Source organism: Meriones unguiculatus, chromosome 2, assembly GCF_030254825.1.
Source record: "Meriones unguiculatus strain TT.TT164.6M chromosome 2, Bangor_MerUng_6.1, whole genome shotgun sequence".
NCBI classification, from domain to species: domain Eukaryota; kingdom Metazoa; phylum Chordata; class Mammalia; order Rodentia; family Muridae; genus Meriones; species Meriones unguiculatus.
In genome coordinates, this window is record NC_083350.1 from 48,726,024 (window position 1) to 48,747,201 (window position 21,178).

General features: G+C 41.6%; 1 protein-coding gene across 4 annotated transcripts in view; it reads right to left on the bottom strand.

The window, feature by feature from the left end:
- The window catches only part of Arhgap26 (Rho GTPase activating protein 26), a 387,586-nt gene that overhangs the window by 120,106 nt on the left and 246,302 nt on the right, over nucleotides 1-21,178 (bottom strand). For all 4 annotated transcript variants that reach the window (XM_021642211.2, XM_021642215.2, XM_021642212.2 and 1 more), the window contains exons 16-17: nucleotides 20,739-20,797; nucleotides 19,136-19,241 (exon numbers count right to left, since the gene is read on the bottom strand). In XM_021642211.2, coding sequence (XP_021497886.1) covers nucleotides 19,136-19,241; nucleotides 20,739-20,797 — 165 coding nt within the window. The remainder of the gene's footprint in view (nucleotides 1-19,135; nucleotides 19,242-20,738; nucleotides 20,798-21,178) is intronic.

Below are 21,178 nucleotides of genomic sequence, written 5' to 3' on the forward strand. Positions count from 1 at the left end.
CCAGAGTTCGGACATGTTCGATTCCTGGGTTGTCTTGTTTTAATTGTGTTCTGTGTTTTATAGATATGACATTTTCTTTGATTGAGTGATTCAATTCTTCTACCTTGACTTTAAGATTTGATATTCTTTCTTCTACTTGACTCACTCTGTTGGTAATGTTTTTCTCCGAATTTATGTTTGAAAGTTGTATTTCATTTTTTTAATTTTCTTCAGAGATTCTCTTTTTTATTAACTTCTATTTTCATGTATTGAGAAGTTGCATTAATTAAGTCAGATGTTTGTTGTTTGTTTTCAATGTCTTCACTCTTCATTTATTCATATCCTCTTTGAGTTCTTTGATAGTGTTTGTTAATACTATTCTGAATTCATAGTCATTTTTCTTGGGGATGCATTAATATGGAAGCATGACTTTTTGGTGGAAATGTGTTGTTTTGGTTACTCATGACTATATTTTCACAGTGATCTAGGCATCTAGAATTAGATCACTGGTGGTGTTTTTTGGTATGGAGATCATGTGTTTCTTTTGTTGGGTGGGTGTTTTTATAGAATCTGATGGGCCTAACTTTGTGTGGAACTTGATCTTTCTTGTCACTTTCAACATCTATTCTTCATTCTGTTTGTTCAATGTTTCAACTGCTATATAACATGGGAAGTTCCTTTTCTGGTCCAGTCTATTTAGTATCCCACATGCCTCTTATACCTTTGTAAGTACCTCTTCTTTTAGATTAGGAAAATTTTTCTTCATGATTTTGTTGAAAATAGTTTCCATGCTATGAACTTGGGTTTCTTTTCCTTCTATATTTATTATGCATACTTAGAGATATACAGATATAAATATAGATATATTCCCTATACCCCTTTCAGTATTAGTCTTGCTTGATTAAGCTGAAACTTACTTCAAGCTCTGCATTTGCAATACATGGCCAGGAGGTCATGAGCTTCTTTGAGACAGGAATGCCATGAACATTTAGAGGCTCCTTTATAAGCACCTGTTTTATCAACAGAACATCAGTAAAGCACTCAATGAAAAGTGCAGATGGAAGAAAGCCAGAGATGCTTTTTTGGTCCCTAAACAAATGAACCCACCTGCTCCTATTTTGCCACAGTGCTACACAGAGCCAACTTTGCACTACTGAGCTTAATGGAGGGGATGATTTTCAATTATACAAACTAAATGACAACCTAGACATTCCTGAAGATACCAAAATCCCAACCCTGTATCTGAAACCCTTTCCCCCAGTAATTACCATACAATTCCAGATGTAGTCTGAAATGAAAAGACAGACCAAACAACCCATATTCTACAACTCTCAACCACTGCACACAGCTGGAAGGAGCTCAGATTCAAATGCTGTCCCAAAGACTGAAAATGGGAATTTCAATTCAAGCAGGGTATTGGCGAGGTTGAGGTATGAGACACAGCCAAGGTGCAGAATTCAAGGGACTCCTACCTCTCGGGTGTGTCAGGATTATTGTCTTACTGAATTCTATACTCAGGCATCTCCTTTGCTTTAGCCAAGGTCTGCTCTAGGAATATACAGCTTTGTGTATAGAAGGACTTTACCTACAGCTAAACTAACCTCCTTTCCGCTTTGGCATAGAATTCAAAGCCTTAAAAGCAGAGTAGGCACACATGATATCACTGAACTGTACCCTTTTTATTTAGCTACTACAATATGATAAGCTAGGTAATACATGAGCTTGACTATTGCTAAGACTTTCCTTTCTCTCTTCATTAGCTACCTTTGTTAGTTTTCTTCTTCCTATCTATTCCCAGTATATAGGAAAATAGTTTTTTGGTTCACTGCAATGGAATTAAAACAGAAGGCAAGCAAAGGCTTACTGGCCTTCAAAGGCGGGTAACAGAGGAAGAAAGCAATTATGGCTTAAAGATCTCACTGGATACCAGTGCTGGGTGGGGAAAATGTTAGACTACCCAAGAAAACAGGAGCCTAAACGATGATAGCAGGGGCCTCCCCTCTACCCCAGGCCTGCCCCAACCACTCCGCTAGGTGACTTAGACAGTTTTGCACATCCGGAATCAGAAAGAGCCTTCTCTATTTTGTTTCCTTGCTTGTTTGTCTGAGACTAGGTTTTGTTATGTAACCCGAGTTGGCCTGGAACTCAGGATCTCCCTTCTTCTGACTCCTTGGTGATGGGATAAGATTTTGCTCTGACCATTCAGCTCACTTCATACCACTCATATTCTTTATACCACTCAAAAAGATCAGATCTATCCTCTAACAAGACTTCTAAAAAGATGCTGGTCAGAAATGGTGGCACTATAGAGGGGGTAATCTGCGCATTCAAGAGCGGTGTCCTTTCTAAGGGTTGTGTTTGCTATTGATGGAGTACATGGTTGATGATACCCATGACAGAGGCCTCCCAGACTTTACACTCTGAAATAAAAAAGATGTGCCAGAGCCCTACCTCATGTGGCAAGGAGCGATGGTGCTTCTGTTTCACTTCTGTCTGGGTGGCTTAACATCAGCCCTATGAATCCTATGAAGAGATTCACCCCTTTGATGCCTTGGTTTCCTTGGTTCTTTATTTCCATTGATATTCTAGGTTTTAAGCTCAGCTGTTCCAATTCTTAATCTGGAATACATTCTACCAACCTCCACCACAACTGCTATAGCTTAGTTAATCATCATACAGGCTGATTGATAATTACCCACTCTTAAACTTAATGCACTTAAAAAACATTAAATCAAGATGGACAGAAAAATAATTTAAAAGACATACACATTTGATAAAATTTTTCATGTATATGTTCATATATAAATGATTCCTTCTGCCTTCCAGGGGAAAACGTTAACATGAGTCTCAGTGTAGTACTTTGAATGAGATGTCCCCCATAGACTGACATGAGTCTCAGGGTAATACTTTGAATGAGATGTTCCCCCATAGACTTGAGCATTTGAATGCTTGGTCCCCAGTTGGTACTGTTTGGGGACCCTTACAAGGTATAGTTTTATTGGAGGAAGTCACTGGATGCAAGGGATGAGGTTTCAAAGACTTGTGCTATTCCTAGCACGCCTTCTGCTTCCTTCTTGTGGTTCAAGATGTGAGCTCTCAGCTGCCATCCTTGCCAATAGCTGCTACCACAATTCCTTGGCATGATAGACTCTTAGCCACTCCCTTAGGAACCTAAGGCCAAATAAACTGTCTTCTGTAAGTCACCTTGGCCATGTGCTTTATCAGAGCAACAGAACAATGACTAGTACAATCAGTGTTTATCTTTTTAAACTATCTTTTGATATTTTAAAACTGATTTGTGTGTGTCCAATTAGAGATATTATAGAGACATCTGGAGAGAGAGAGAGAGAGAGAACTAGAGTGTTGTGTGTGTATGTTAATTTCCAAAAGTGTTCTTTCTGCCTTTTTGGATTGTGCTTTTCATCCCATTTTATCTCTTTAAGATAAAATGCTATTCATTCCTTCAAATGCCTTGTAAGTAGGCCAATATTATTTATCCCTTTCCACATTAATAGGCAGTTGGAGTTATTTCCCGAGAATAACACTGCATACACCCTCTCACATATGAGAGACTCAGTAAGAGGCCCAATAACAAAAATGCAAAGATTTGCAAAGTATATGAACTTTTCAATACTGCCAATTTATTGCTCACAATGAATCAGTCATTGATTTGAAGTGATGGCCAGACAAGGGATAGGGCAAGTTGAGAAATCAGAAGAATTCCTTTGCATTGTGTTGAGAAACCTTAGACACCTCTGAGCAATTCAAGGACAGACAGGTGGTTATAGGAAAGAGAAAACAGTTAAAAAGGTAATTCCATAATAGCCAGAACCTGGGAACAACACAGATGGCCCTCAACTGAGGAATGGATACAGAATTGTGGTTCATTTACTCAATGGAATACTATTCAGCAATTAAAAACAAGGATATCATGAAATTTGCAGGCAAATGGTGAGCTCCAGAAAAGATCATCCTGAGTGAGGTATCCCAGAAGCAGAAAAACACATTTATAAGTGGTATATATTCACTTATAAGTGGATATTAGACATATAATATGGGATAAACATACTAAAATCTATACACCTAAAGAAGCTAAGCAAGAAGGAGGATCCTGGGTATGATGATCAATTCTCACTCAGAAAAGCAAATGGGATGGACAACGGAAGAGGGAGAAAACAGGAAATAGGATAGGCGCCTACCACAGAGGGCCTCAGAAAGACTACCCAGCAGGGTATCAAAGCAGATGCTAAGGCTCATAGCCAAACTTTGGGCAGAGTTCAGGGAATCTTATGAAAGAACGGGGAGATAGAAAGACATGGAGGGGACAGGAGCTCTGCAAGGGGAGCAACAGGAACAAAAAATCTGGGCCAAGGGGTCTTTTCTGAGACTAATTCTCCAACCAAGAACCATGCATGGAGATAATCTAGAACCCCTGCACAGATGTAGCCCATGGCAGCTCAATGTCCAAGTGGGTTTCCTAGTAAGAGAACAGGAAATGTCTCTGACATGAACTCAGTGGCTTGTCCGTTGACTACCTCCCCCCCCCCCCCAGCACCATAAGGGAGGAGCAGCCTTACCAGGCCATAGAGGAAGACAATGCAGCCAGTCCTGATGGGACCTGATAAGCTAGGGTCAGATGGAAGGGGAGGAGGATCTCCCCTAGCAGTAGACTTAGAGAAGGGCAGGGAAGAGATGAAGGATGGAGGGTGAGGTTGGAAGGGAATGAAGGAGGGGGTACAGCTGGGATACAAAGTGAATAAACTGTAATTAATATAAAAAATTAAAATAAAAAAATAAAAAAATGTTTTTAAGGTAAATCCAATATCAAGGTTCAAAGTGCATCTTTGGTCACTATTATCTTTAGTAGTAGCACCCAGATCTCAGCGTAAATAGAATAGAATAGCAATCTCTGCCAGCCCTCCTCATCACATTATGTCTGAGGATCTTTAATGGGCCAAGTGAGCTCCTTTCTAAACACACACACACACACACACACACACACACACACACAAATATCTTTAGTTGTATGGTCAATGAACCAAGATATATTTTTAAGGCCCCAGTATATACAATGCTATTTACATATAGATCTGTAAAATGTTGATCCACTAACAGAACAGTAATTGTTAGCACATTTGATAAGTTAAAGGAATGCTTGCCAAAATTATGACAACTCTGGCTCTAGGTAAGAATTAGAACAATTCTAATGCTAGAATAGAAACTAACCAACAGGAAAAAACAGCTTTAGCCCCCACCCCAACCCCTTACCTACCATGTGGTCTAGCTTCCTGCCTTCTCAAGGAGAGTTGGGCTCCCTGCTTGAGCTCTCACAGGATGACCTCACACCTAGATCCTGGTATATAGCACTATAGTGCAGTTTATCTATGGACAAACCACAGTTTCCCTCTGATCTCAGCTCCTGTCTCCAATAGGGAGGTCCCTTGTTAATCTTTGGGGACCAGCATTGCATAGTGTGCTGCCTGGTAGCAGCTAGTCAACCAGGGGATCAAACTGCTAATAAAGAAGTCAGTCTTTCTGGATGAGTCTTAGCAACAAGGTATCCAACGGAAAAAGAAGCTATAGCTTAGGGTTGGTTTGTTTTTCTATAGGATTGGCTGGAAAATATGGTTGTCTTTGCCGGCTATACGCCTTCTACTGCAATATTCTAACCCATTGCTGTAGCTTAAAGGATGTCACAGACAATACGGAAGCAAATGAATGAGGCTGTGCTCTGGTAAAACTTAATAAACACTAAAATTCAAACTAAAATTTGAATTTTACATTATCTTCATATATCATAAAATGTTCTCCTTTAGTTTTTAAAATTATAAAATAAAATATTCTTAGCTTGTGGGTCATACCAACACAGGCAGCAAGGAGTTCCAATTCCTTCTCCAGCAGATCTGACAGAGAATTAGATGGGAAAAGGGCAGAGGACTCAATTAGCCAGGTCACACCAAGAAGAAAGAGTAGTCTAGGGATGGATGAAAAGCAAGTTGACCTGATGGTACCTATATCAATAGGACCAAAAGAAACATCATAGAGATGGAAATAAGAAGGAGCATGGTTTCACTGTTGTTTTAATTTAAAACGAATTACATAAAATTTTATTTAATCCTAAATAATTCAGAAAAATAAACTGGCATCATTATCAGTCATAGTAAAACTAATTGAGATAAATCAAACGTAAACAGAAAGCAAAAAAATTTCCTACGTTGTAAGGTTTTACCATTTCTAGCACTGCTCAGCTCTCAACATACTATCTGACAGAGGTGCAGGCAAAGGGCAGGGGACAAGGCAGACAAAGAAATTCTGTCTGAGGACAGAGATTGACTGCTCTGTCCCTGTCCTATCCAGCCCTACTATGTGAAGTTACAGGTGTCTCCAAAGTTAAAAGGGGCTCAGAGTCCGAGTCTGCTTCTCTCATCAAAAATAATTATAACTGTTTAACTAGCATACATGGTTATTACATAAAAATTCCAAAATAAAGACACCAAGAGAAGAAAACCCAAGCTAGAATATTGTGGCTACTTTGTACACTGTTTTTCTTGAGTGAGCTGTGTTTGTGTGTATGTGTGTGTGTGTGTATTTGTGTGTGTTATATATAAGTACATTTTGTAAACTAAAAAAAGAATCTATCTAATTTTATTGCTGAAGAAACTGAAGTATTGGTAAACTAGCTCAAAACTGTGCATAAAATGAGTTTGAAAAAAAAAAAAGGAGGAAAAAAGCAGTCAGGCCAAATTTCCTTCTATTACCACCAAGCGAAATAAACACTTAGTAACTTGTCCTTAACAGATGCTACAATAGACTAACATACACTGAAGTGAATCAGAAGGCGAACTCTTCCTCTCAACCTCCAATCAGGCCTCCTTCATCAGAGATTATTTAGTCATCAGTAACCCTGGACAAGATGGTTGTCAGTGGGCTGGCAAATCCCAGAGAATGAGGTGATATGAGGCAGCCACTTAACAACACAGAGCATGCAGCAGAAACTTTGCACTTACAAAAAGCAGTGCTCTACTTGGAACTTCTAGCTTTTTGTTTAAAAAGCGCCTTTACTGGAAAGCTAGGAACTGAGTTTCATATTCCATTCCCAGCTAAAAGGAGCACCTACAGAGGAGGAAGGCATCAGACTTCCACAGAAGATTTGCCTTCCATTTCATGAGTAAAAAATTTCTGATGTGCCATTCATGTCAAGGGTTACAACAAACTGATGCCACACAGAGACAGCTATTACATTTGGCCCCTTTGCTTTGCTTTGCTAACCATTTGGCTAGGGATGGAGAGATAACACTGTAATAAGTCAGGAATAATTTAGGGAAAGAAGTTCGTAAGTCAGAGGTATGCAAAGTGCTTTAGATGACAGCTCCACTTAGAAAGAACATGTGCTTCTTAAAGTAGCAAAATGATAACTTGGAGGATGAAAGAACCCGTCCAGGTAGTTCGTCAGGAAGACATGTGACTCCCCAATTTTCCTAGTGACTTTTACAAATGTATAATTAAGTGTGTCTAGTTCTAAGGGTCTGGCGAACTAAGCTAGCATCTTCATTCTATCAAATATTGCTGGAGATGGTTCTGGGTCCAGGGTGTGCCCAGCGATAACTAGAGAAGGGAGGCTAGGGCCTTGTGCAGGGCCAACTAATGTAAAACCAGAACCAAACATTATTTTCTATCATTATGATGTGTCTTTACATACTATTGCACACTACAGTTGCTCAGATCCCCCAAACATGTAGTCTTTGTGCCGGGCCCCGAAGTTTCTAATGTAAACTAGATTCTTTATGGTAAAGAATGCAATCTTAGTCAACATTAAGTTTCTGATTACCTGATACTTTTTCCTTACCAAGCATCCTTTGTGGGTGGAAAGTATGGCATCTTTGTAAATTCCCAGTTGGGTGCCTTTTCTCATTACATGTGAGAGTGCTAGCTGATTAGCCTACTACTGACTTGCCTGAGGACAGCTATGACAACTCCTCTAAAAATGATGACTTGTAGGGGAATCACAGAGAAGAAGAGTGGCAAAGTCAGCTCTCCAACAGGTGAACCCTGATACTTGCCCTGGATATTTTTTAATCTTTCTTTCACTTATTTAGTCAACAGATGATCACAAACTACCTAATTTTATGGACAAAGCATTGTCTAAATGGTAGGGATACAGTAGTGCAGAGCAGATAGACACTGTCAACTCACAATGTTCATAGTTCAGGAGAAGCTGACAATAATAAATAACCAAGTAGGTCACATATAGAGCATACTTGATGGTAACACATGCTGTGTGGGGGTGGCATTAAGGAAAGCCTGGGTGGGGAATGCCTGGACAGAAGAATGCAATTCTCTGATCAGCTGAGGAAGACATCGTAGAAGAGGGGGACAAAAGTAAGGGGGGGATGAGGGGCTGAAAGGCTCTGTCCTGTATACAGCAAGCAAGACTGAGAAACAGCAGTTGAGAAAAGCATGAGAGTGTGATGTCCTAGAACCTTTCTGGTAAAAAAAAAAAAAAAAAGCCTTTCCTTTCAGGACAGAAGAGAAAGAAAGTAGTAAAGTCTGAAGCTGATTTGGCTACATGAACTCATGGAGAAACTTTACAAGGTGCTTCCCTGGAGCAGTGAATGGAAAAGTGCGAGCACTTCAAGAAGAACAAACAAGAAGATGGGATTTGTGAGCAACAAGCACAGATAACTACTTAAGAAGCTTTAAGAACATACAGAAATGGGACACTGTCCACAGAAGGTAGGGAGTTGTGAAGGCTCTTTTAAGTTCTTGTTGTCTTAGTTTTTAAGGAATTGAGGAAATTACACGAATGTATGTCAATGCGAAAGATTCAAGAACAGGAGGAAGAGAGGAAATATTAGAGCTGAGTCTGAACAAATGCAGTCCCAATGGGTTGACTCTACAGCCACAGGTAGGAGAGACATATTGCCTCTGAATGGAAACACAGAACAGCTGGCACAAACACAGGCACAGGTGGTAATCTGGTGGCAAAAGCTTGGGGAAGTTCTGAATGAATGTGCCTTTTCTGTCAAATAAGAAGTAAACCTGAGATAATCATCCAGAAGAGAAAAGGGGGGCGGGGGGCTGAGAGAAAAATGCAGACAGTGATGCCAGGTAGCACGAGGAATCTCAAGACTACTTTGCAATGCCTGGTGGTTCCATTACCTCACTGCCCCAGGAACCTCCCAATAAACTTCTTTTACACATATCTTAAATTACTGAAAGCTAACTTTTGTTGCTTACAAACAAACAAACAAACAAACAAACAAAAACACCTAACATGCCACCTCTACATTGAGGCCTAGGGTGTTCTATTTCCTCACCGAAATCCTGAATTTAATAAAGTTGGACCCAATCTTGTGTGCCTTCAAGTATTTGGGAAGACCTTACAGTATACTGGCCAAGACTAATTATTTTTGGGTTACTTTCCCACCTGTTGAGTAGGATGAGGAAAAACAGGCTTGTATTTATATTACGGAGTTGGAAACACAAGATCAGGATGCTGAGCTACTCAACAAAAAATGTCCCTGTACAAAGCAGAGGGCTAAAGGGGTGGTCACAGTAGCTTATCTTTCTTCTAACCTTGTATTACTTAAAATGGAAAAATAACAAAGTATCTACTAAGGGAGAATGAAGCTGCCTATGTGCACAGTCTTCCATGTAAATACATGCAAATTTAAGTGACTGTAAAAGACGGTACTTTGTGGTAGGCTGGGCAGCAGAGAGGATGCTCTTCACGGCAGACAGAAATGTTAATCGAGGCATATATCTGAGAGGGCAGTGAAGCTGAATTACACAGAAAGTGAGTCTCCCACAAACAGAGACATTTCAAATATCGCAGAGAAGGGTGGAAATTTCCAAATCATGCAGACTAAGATGAGTCTTCGTGATCTAATGTGTCTCCCTTCAGGAAATTAAGAATTATTAAACTGCAGTAAACACAGCTGCTTTTGAGATGAAATCAGCCTTGTGACACTAAGAGGCAGGAGGGGGAGAGTGAGCAAGAGCCATCATGGAAATCAGCTCTACTGGGCTTGCTCTGATGAACAGGTGCTTAGCTCCCTGGCACTGAACCCTGGAGGCCCGGAATCTTCACACAGTGGTGTGAGGTCTGGTGTAAGGTGGGAACTGAAACCAGATATAACAGCTTTTTCTCCCAGCTGGCCCTGGGCTAGCTCATCTTTCAATAGGAAGAGTGAGATGCTTAGCCCTCTGGCCCAAATACAGACCAGGAACCAAGAAAAAAAAAAAAAAGAGCAAAGTATACTCACAGAAATCTCTCAAGCAAGAGGCTTGTGTGCTGATTTCAGCATCTACCCCAAGGTCTTTCTTTACAACATAACTATGAAGAAAGTTCCGTCCGCTCAGAAGAGTTGGGTTTAATTGCTTAAGTAATTGTCCCATCTTCCTCCTGCATCCTCACTGCTCAGACTGCAGGAGCTGACATCTGCAGATATTCCACACGCTCGCTCAACACCCTTCTAAGGGCTTTATGTGCATTTAATTCGCACAACTCCAAGGCAGTGCATGCTATCACCTCTTATTTGGTTTTCCCAATTAAGAAGAAACTATTTCACTAGAAGGTTCTTAGGCAGAATGAAGCAGAGATGGCAGGAGTTAAACTCATAGGTTCTACAGCCAACATCTGCCCAGGCTCTTGTACTCTTTTTTTTTTTTTTAATTTTTATTTATTTATTATTTATTACAATTTATTTACTTTGTAGACCCACTGTAGTCCCCTCCCTTGTTTGCTCCCAGTCCTACCTTCCCTCCCTCCCTCTTCTCCCCCTATGCCCCTCCCCTAGTCCACTGATAGGGGAGGTCCTCCTCCCCTTCCATCTAACCCTAGCCTATCAGGTCTCATCAGGACTGGTTGCTTTGTCTTCCTCTGTGGCCTGGCAAGGCTGCTCCCCCCAGGGGGAAGTGATCAAAGAGCCAGCCACTGAGTTCATGTCATAGACTACCCCTGCTTCCCTTACTAGGGAACCCACTTGGACACTGAGCTGCCATGGGCTACATCTGTGCAGGGGCTCTAGGCCCTCTTCATGCAAGGTCCTTGGTTGGAACATCAGCCTCTGCAGGGCCCCCTGGGCCCAGATTTTTTGACTTTGTTACTCTCCTTGTGGCGCTCTTATCCCTTCCCTGTCTTTCTATCTCCTCCCTTCTTCCACAAGGTCCCCTGCACTCTTGAACCTATTTTAATTCCCTGAAGGGAATCTGTATAGTGACTGCACATAGGGATTAGTCTGTCTCCCCATGCACCGCCTCCCATGGCCTCCAGGCTTGCCCGTTGAAGCACATTAACTGGTTTCGGTGCTTGTGTGTGTGTTGACAACATTTCAGCTTGTGCTTTTCTGTGTTGGCTGTTAGAGGTTATGATGGTCTGGGACTGTGATCAGGAAGCTGTAAGCTCTCAGACTATCATTGTGCAACATGAGTTAGAAGATGTTCTTATTTAAATGTTTATGATACAATGAAATGACATATGGAGATGGGCATAGAGCTTAGTGGTAAAAAACTTGCCTAGCATATAGGAAGCCCACGTTCCATGCCTAGCACCACCATATAATCATTCATACATACAGAGAGGTTGAGGGAAGCAATTGAGTGCTGCAAGGTTATAGGAGAGAACAGATCCAAATCAGGTACCCTGACTCCAGTATGTTCTCTGTTAATCACTGTGCCCTCAGAGCCTATAGACAAACTTCAAATTCCTATAAGTCTGCCTTACCATATATGAACCACAACTACTTGAAGAATTGGCGAGAAGAACCAGAACCAGTCGGTGTAAATATATATTATATTATATTATATTATATTATATTATATTATATTATATTATATTATATTATATTATATTATATCTTATGTGGTTGGTAGCATGCTTGCTTAACATGCACAGAGCACTGGTTTTGATCACCAGTATCATGTAACCTAATATAATGTCATACACCAATAACCTCAGCACCCAGGAGGTGGAAACAGTGGGACTGGGAGTTCCAGGTTATCTTTGGGTCCATAGAAAGTTTGAGCCCAGTCTGGGTTATATAAGAACCTGTCTCAACCATCCCTCACCTGCCCTCACCACTCTCCTCAAAAGAGTTCAAGGTCATTCTTAGGAACACAGAAAACATAAGATAAAAGATCGTAGCTAAGCAAACAAAATTCAAAAAATATTCAGTATGTAATGCAGACAGGATGTGCTGCTCTAAAGACTTTTCGTCACTGCTTCCAGGGTCGATACAGAACTCCAGGTTTTGAAACTAGATCTAGCAAAGAAGGAACTAAGGTAGCAAGTTGTTGCTATTCTTGCTTTCACAACACCACAGGCAAAAACTAAGGAAAGAGAGAGGGGCCCCTTTCCAAATCATGAGAGGCAATTCCAAAGCTGACTCTTGAGTTCAAAAAGGATAAATTATAAAAACAGAAAAGTAGCTGAAAAATAAATCCAAATGTGAGTGGAACAACTAAAAACTAACAGAAAGCCTAACTCTAAGGAGCACAGACTACAAGAATGAGTAGCTTAAAACCAAGCATTTTCTCTTGGAGGATGGGTGCTCCATGAGATGAGAAAGGTGCATTCAGAAAGTTTGTTGATTTTTATTTTTAAAGGCAAAAAAAAAAAAAAAGACTTAACATGTATCTTTCTTTTACTTTAATCCTGAAGGCCATAGACCACAAAATTGTTAAGCTGAAAGTGTTTGACAAAGGAGCTAAATAAGGGTTGATCTCTGATTATTCCCTCATTTCCATTGATTTAAAGTGATAGCTAGCTGTTTGTTTGCTTTAAAATAAATGGCTGTCCTCTCTGCTGTGTCCATTCAAAGAGGTTTTTCTTCTGGCTCTACCAAAAGTAGCTGGACAGGATCTTTTGAGGATCATTAGTATTAAATGGAAGAGAACAGAACAGTGTCTCCCTGCCTTGTAAGCATGAAAACGATTGAAAGTAGTCTGGCCTGGTTCTTTCAGGGACCTCCAACCTATCACAAATAGCAGGCCATTCACAAGAAAAGGACAGAAGAGGCAGACAGGGCAGCAGTGTTCCCAGCCCATTTCTGCTTCTTCACTTACCGGATCACCAAATCCTATCTGTGGAGACAAGCAGACTGTCTTGTGTAAACCTAAACACCTGCAGTGTGACCAGGCAGAGATGAGGAAAAGAACTGGGTGGGGCACAAGAGACAAGTGGGCTGTGGAAGACTACGGAAAACTGGAGAAACACACCCTGCTGGGTAGTGTGGCTTCTGCTCAGCAAAAGCCAGCTGCTAACAGGCGTGTTAGACTCTTTCAAGTAACCTTACACCCTTTAAGAGTCCCTGAAACCTATTTAGACTTTTAAACCAGCAATGTGTGGCAGTACCACACAACAGAACACATGAGGGCTGCTCCAGCTAGAGGTCAGTTTGAAGCTTATAGGTAAGAAAGAGGACAAGAAAGATGGACTGTCGACCCCCTGGAACCTTCTGATGGTAGGATGAGAAAGATGATTAGCACACCGTGCCACAGGCAGAAAGTGGTACACCTAAAAAGGGAAACAGAGGAGGCAACTGGAGCTCAGAAAAGTGAGAGGCATGTGAAACAGGAGGGAGTCTTGTAGACCGAACTATGTGATCTGTACTGAAGCTAGAACGAGGTAGCTTTGGGCAGCAGCCATTCCAGAAGAGAGAAAATGACTACCAAAGGAAAAAGATGGAGCAGGGAGGATGCTTGAGAAATGATCCAGAAGACTAGTCATGTTTCAGCTCAACCAATATCCTGTGAGACTGCCTACTATAAATCCCAGAATAGAAAGACAAGGGTGATTATAAAAGACACAGGCAGGGCTGCAAAGTCCAAAGGAGCGGAAGACTGTATGGAGGGTTTTGTTATAACAGCAATGGAGAAATTGCTTTTGAAGTTTTTATCATTTTGGGTTTTTTCTTTGTTTGTTTGTTCTAAGCAGATGTAGCACATGTTGAAATATCCTGTGCTCCAAGTTCTCCACCTACAGGGCCTGATCTCTGTGGACTGGAGGGGAGCCAGCCACTGCAATCAAGGAGGAGGGCTTTACAAGCAGCTGGGGAAAGACTGGCAACTTGGGGAGTTAATAATAGAAATAGAAAGAAGTACATAGATTTGAGAAATAAAGAGTGATTCGGTCAAAACTAGCTGGGCCTGGGGGTGCATGCTTGTAATGCTAGCACTTTTGAGGCTGCGGCAGAAGGACTGCAAGTGTGAGGTCAACCTGGCACTAGAGGCTGAAGTACTGCCACATGGGGTATCAAGCCACAACCACCAGTGGCCCAGGAGCCATGACATTCCATATTGGTGGCATGAAGTGTCTCCTGGCTACTAGAGAGAAGATAGGTTTGGGAGATGGGGTACAATGGCTGATGGACAACAGTCTGAGAAGCCACAGGAGCATCCACCTCTGACAGTCACTGTATCAAAAACATTAACTGCAGTGAATGTGACTGTAAATTCTCCCAGCTGTTTGGTCTGGAGTGCCACTGGTGGCAAAGAAAGCGCTAGCATTCCTCACATAGTCAGCAGCTCATTCTGAACCCTATCTTCGAAGCTTCGGACAGAGAAAGCATAGTAGTGTTAGATGCGACATATGTGCCAGGGCCACCTAACAGTGCACATCTCGTTTTGTTCTGACCTTTTAAGAACATCATGGAATGCTTTTTAGCCATTAGGTCCACCCTTTTTGGAGCCAAGGCCTACTTTGGCTTCTAACCACAAGCATTTCTACATGAACTCAACCCATTGTTTCTAGCGCCTAAAAGAAATATGGATACCATACTCAGGCTTCAGTCACAGGATTGAGGGGGAAAAAAAATCTAAGCCACCATAACCTAAGAAAGTCTTTCTTAGTTCCATGCCAAGCATTTGTCCCACATTATTCCTTCATGATCCCTGTAACCATGTTGTCCTTTTGGAAAGTCACAACATGGCAGATGATCAAAATAAATACCAGATAATAGAGTGACGTAAACAACTGGAAAGTGGTGGAGGAGGCATAAGCACAGAGTTAATTTTGCCTTCTTTATTACTGTGTTACCCCCAAATCTCATAATTTGGTATATATGAGCCCAAGCCACAAATATTGGCCACTTGATCCCACATGTCCTGATGAGTTATCACTCCTCAGAAAGATTGCTAGCAAACTTAACATCTGCTGAATGTTATTTTGCTAAGGCTACCTGGAAGAGACACTATGAGCGGCCTACATGAGAATGCCTACAAAAAGCTTTCATTCTAATGTCTGTGCCTCTCACAGGTGAATTCTGTCTGCTGTAATGTAATCATGATGATTCCCTTTTAGCTGATAATTGCTTTGGAGCAAGAAAAAACAAACAAACAAATAAACAAACAAAAGTTGGTAAGTGTGAACAGCTTCAGAAACATCATTATAACTCCCAAAGAGGTTCAGGAAGAAATAAGGTTTCTTCTGCCTCTGCCAACCACTGATACTTAGGGACACAATGTAACATCTTACTACCCCAAGAGGAGACTGGCTGAGCAGGAAATAACCTGGGTCCTTCAAAAGCCTCAAATTAACCAGCTCTCAAAACTGACTTTTTTGTGATAACGTAACAGATCTTTTATTAAGCCATTTTGCATTAGGTTTTCTTTTTATTGAAGCCCAAAGCATCCTGAGCAAGATGAGTTCTGCCTCTATGTGCCTCGCCACACTGAGGTAACTGCATCAAAAAAGAAAGAGTAAGATTTATTTCTCAGCAAGTGTTTTTGGAAAACCAGCTATGAAAAGGTATTTTTCAATAGTGACCCCTGGTGTATATAGAAAGTGCTTTGAAATCCTCCTACAGAGCACAGACACTGTAATAAAGTTAAGGATGAGCCACTGTGAATGATATGTGTGGGGATAGCCAACATACCTGGAGTCTTCAAATATGTAAACACCAGGAAACTACCATGAGGTTTGTCTTTCTTACTCATCCACTTTTCTTTTATTCCACAATTACAAGATCAGGAATTTACTTTCTTGTTTCTCTTATGAGCCATACCTGCCCCCATGTCTACCTGGTAAACACAGATTCTCTCTCTCTCCCTCTACCCTCTCCCCCAAATCAGAAAACAGAGTCTTAAGAAGCAGAACTGCAGAGATCTAAAGCTAGCCTGGCATGATTTCCTTCATAATGAAAATGTTTTAAAATAAATTCATGTGCTTAGAGCTCAATTTAATGCAAAATCTGGAGAAATCAAACCAGATTAAAAAAATTAAACAATAACATTAGTATATTCTGCATTTTAAGAGTCAATTTTCTTCTTCTAGCATTAATATACTACAAAATTCCAACATATTCCATTTTAATACCATCTCCCTTTCCTCAAAGATATTTATATATGACCCCTCCTGCAAGCCAGTAGTTCTCAAGGGTCTATCTGTATATTAGCTATCTGGAAAACAACCCAGAAGGACAGCTGCTAATAGAGACACAGTGTGGCACAGAAGTGCCAGCATAAGCAAGCACCTAGGGTGACTCCAACCACACTTCCAGGTGAGGAACTGCGGACTGCACCCTGGATCCCAAGACATAAAGAGAAAACATCTACCTCCCATAGTAGATTTAAGCTGGATCAACACAAGCATGCACATGATTGCCTGTAATTTTGATGTTCCCTCTGAGTTCTGGAGGAGACCCAGCCTCTCTGTGGCCTGGGTACATATCAGTCGCCATTTTGCTTTGGAGGTCAGGAGTTTGATCTTTTCCTTACAAGCCCCTACCAGTTCCCTGAGTGTATTTTTCTTGAGATTAAATATGAATTTTATATAAATATAAAACTTCATAGAATATAAAAACAAACCAAAAAAGACACAATGCATAACATCTGACTTTGAACCAGAGGCTGTGTTACACAGGCAAAGAGTAGGTAAGAAGAGAAGTAAACACTGCATTTCCAGCAGCCAGCCCTGAAATCAAAACTTAGGAAGGAAGCTGACCATTAAAGCAAGTGTCCAGGGAACAATAGCTCAGGCCAGTCCTAGGCTGAGTCTGAATCTGAGAGCACTGGAATTAAACAAAGATCCTGCCCCAAGTTCAGTTTCCCTCACTGCTGGGCTCTAAAATAAGGACAGCAGTGTATGCCAGAGCACAGTTTAGGTATGGTCAGAGAACGCCCCTGAGCACTAAAGAAACTCCCAAGCAAGGCTCCTCCATCCATCTCTCTCAGGGACATTTTAAATCTCGAAACTCTGTGGATCATGGGCACAGAGCACAGCTGAGAGGGGAAGTCTGTTCCACCTCAGTAGCTCTAACCCACCCAAAGGTACAGGAGCCAGGGGATTAATAGAACTCATGATTTAAGGAACAAAGAAATGGTATAAGGCCAAGGCAACCATCACCAAAAGACACAAAAGGCTCCAGATATGCAATGGAATAAACAACCACGGGGAGAGGGGGCAACAACTTGGCATAAACTGGTCGGAAGGCAAGAAGTCAGGAACACAGGCACAATTTGTATATTCTCTAGTTGTGTTACATCTTAAGTTGGAAAGAGGGTGGACTGTTTTGTTTTATTGTTTTAATGGCTTTCTTCTTTGAAGAGTCTTAATCCTTGGGGCAATTTACAAACAGAAAATTTTCAGTATGGGTTCTGATGGATCGCCTCTAACTCTTGATCCAATTAAGCTCATTCCAATCACATTGCATGGAAAGAACCACTGCTTTCCACGAGTTTCCAGACCTTCTCTCTTCCAGTTGCTCCCAGCAGAACTACCAGCTTCCTGAGGATTCAGAGGCCATCACCAGTCACTAGCACTGCACCAAGCAGAGCATTTGCCTGAAACCTCCCATTTCAAGGTTCTGTTTGTAATGGTAGAAACCAGCTTTCTAGGGCAGCAAATGCCTGACTTTGGGTTGCAGGGGAACAAGCACCAAACTCCTCTCAGAGCATCAGGAGCTGCTCTCTGAAACCATGTTTTAAGTGAACATCATTGGGGTTCTTTTGACACTTTGGGGGCATTCTCCCGGCAAACTCACATGGCCTCAATTATGCTTCTTAATTATTTCTGAATATGTAGTTCAGATACGGCATCACAAAAAAAGAAAAAAAAAAAAGTGATCAATAATGGAAAATTCCTTGACTCCGACCACTTGTTTCTCACCAAGACACAAAATATCCTTGATTCGCAAAACATCCTTGATTCTTCATGATAGCCTTGTAAATCTTTGTGGTTGACATATGTGTACCCCCATAAAAGGTAGCATCAAGTCTTAACAGATGAAAGAAAATGGACCATAACAATCTCCTGCAGATGAGCATCAGCCTGCCCCAAAGGACTGACTTATTGGCATGAGCAAAGCCCTGCTGAAGGGTAGATCTATAGCACATCAGTTCGGCGAGTTTGGGGCTTAATGGATTGAGTAGACTATGCTTTCACGCCTAACACCACTACTGCTCTTCAGTGAAGAACACTCCATCGAAGGAAGGTCAGAACACAGCATACATGTAACGACGACCACAAAGCAACTCGGCACGGCTACTCAGAAACAGCTGAGGCAACGGTATCCACTAAAATTCAAAAGCATCACAACACTGTTAAAACTCCCAGCACAGAAACCAGGCCCATGCTCAGTGCTTTAGAGATGCTGCAGGGCAAGAGGACATTTGCCAAAAACAAGTCCCTTGTTCTCCAGGCCTCTCCAAAGGGTTAATAAGGTAACTTTAAAAACCAGTGGCCTTAAGATGAAGACGCTCTATTGTCCACATCTGATGAATAAGAGAGCTGAGGAGTGGGTGAACCTGTGGTTTGTCCGATGATGGCTAAGTGGTTTAAGAACAGACACATCTCAAATGCAGGTCCTCTTGCCCCAAATCCAAGTTCTGTAACTACACAACATATTGCTTGTCCTCTGTCATCAAAAGGAACATCTAAACCCTGACAACTCCATGGTGACCTGGAATAATGGCTTGCCAACTCTGGGTTGGCAGAATCTCCCTGCAACCTACGCTGAGCTGCACTGTGGCCCTCCGCAGGCTCCTTAGCAAAGGCTGCCTGGCACTAAGTCTGTTCTCTGCAGATACCACAGCACATACTTCTCTCCTGAGCCTCCACCCTACCTGACGAAACAGTGGCAGACAGACACACCGACCTTACTGTGAAGGTCAGAACTCTCTGAGGGGAGGGAAGGGCAGCAGTTGGAGAGGAACCTACTTTGCCAGGTGGTTCATCAGCAGCTGCAACATCTGCCGATTCTTCTCTGGGAGCCGGTGAACAAGGCTATGGATCTCAGAGACTCGAGTCTCTTGGTTTTCAAGCTCTGTGAAGGAAAGGGGTAACGCTTTATTGGAATCACAGCTAAGTTACTGGACAAGATAAGACCGCGGGGAACGAAAGCCTCGGCACTAACACAAGGAAAATGTTCTCGAGGATTTACGACCTTGTCTTGTGTGCGTGCTTGGGACCAGCGTGGCTGGCTCTGGGAGGCCTTTCAATGTGCTTTCCGTATCAGAGTTCATCCAAATAATGGCTGTGATGAAACGGAGCTGGTCAGCCCCACACCCAGGGAAGGAACAAACACGGGAGCAGCTGGCTCCCTAGAGGACCAACTTCATTTCAAGGAAAGCAGGAACTTTATGCACTTGTCAAGTGGTAAACAGATCTTATGTGAACATTACAAAGATCTCAAATTTCAAAATAATGTATCCAGATTCAACAATGAAATCACTACTGTGCTTAAGTTATGTATAACACACTAGCCTAGTATTGAAAGAACAGTGGCAGATGAAATATTTAAATCTGTCACTCTACAACCTATAACATAGCCTGTCACCTTTTGATTAAACTTGGGGAAGCGGCTTCATTTCTCTGGGAAATAGAGTGCCAATACTCATCATACCTATTTATAGAACTGATGTGAAGTTTAATTAGAGAATGGTTTGGAATTTCTCTTGAGAAAGCATTCACATAAACACCATCTTCACTCCCAGCTTTCTCCCACGCCTTTCCATTCCTTGTGGAAGAGGACAAGCTCAAGTATATAAGGCTAGCGGAACATTAGGTACTATAAAAATTAGGCCAGTAGTAGTTACCAGGGTAAACAAACCCTAAAGGCTAAAAGGAACCAGCAGAGGCACAGCTATGGGCATCATAATGCCAAGAGCAGTCCTGCCAGGTTTAAATCTGATAGAGAATCTAACTGCCCCATTACCTCTGGTCTGCCCCACGTAGACAGATTCCAGTATACTTAGGGTAGCTTGAACCTAATCCTGATGTACTTTAACACCAGTAATATGAACTAGGAACGCAGATGATATAGCCAAGAATGATCAGGAGTTGTACAGGGAAGACGCAGTGGAAAAAAGACTGTGAAGTTACATAAATGGTGTCATACTCAGGGAAATCCTTTCATTTCTCAATTTAGGAAATGTACAATGTCTGATTCATTTTGCAGAATGCTACTTTAAGGGCGGGGAAACTACAGGAAGTTACACTCCAATACTAAAAACTGGAAAGGCAAAATTGCCTTTCTGTCTCATCTCTCCTTCCTTCTACTCATTTCCCCTCCAGCCAAGAAAAATACCTCTGAAATTTTTCTTTTCCACTGTAAAGTCAAAGTGTTAGTAAGGCCCCTGGCAGTCTTGATTCCATTTTGTTTTTATTCTGTGACAGAGTCTCCTAAGTTTGTATGCAGACATTTTGATATAGACTGTGACAGGCTACATAGCATCTACTTTGGGATTCTGAATGTTCCCCGAAATAGGAAAAAAAAAAATCTATTCTTTTCTCCTTAAAACAACAACCAAAAGATGCTTACTTGCTGCTTTGATGAAACTTCTTTGAAACTGATACATCATGAGTGGTCCTGGAAGCATCCTAGAATTAAAATATACAGATATAGACAAGTCAGTTTCACAGTAAGACAACTCCTCTTGCTGAATACTGCCAGACAGCATTGCACACCTCAAACACACAGAGTGCAGAGAAACAACAGCAGCTCACTGTAGCAGTGTGACAGAAAGCAAGTGACATTTCTCCAGAAACCTCAGGCTCACATTTTTCTTCACCTCTTCCCCACTGACTGAATCTTGCTATGGCACCAAGGCTGAACTGGAACTCCTGATCTTTCTTCTACCTCCCAGGTGCTGAGGTCACAGCTGTGTGAACTATTCTGTCCCTCTTCTTCTTCTTCTTTTTTAAAAGGGCAGCTCTAACTACACACCAGTCACAGAGTGACAAGGGCTAATGCAGAACTGT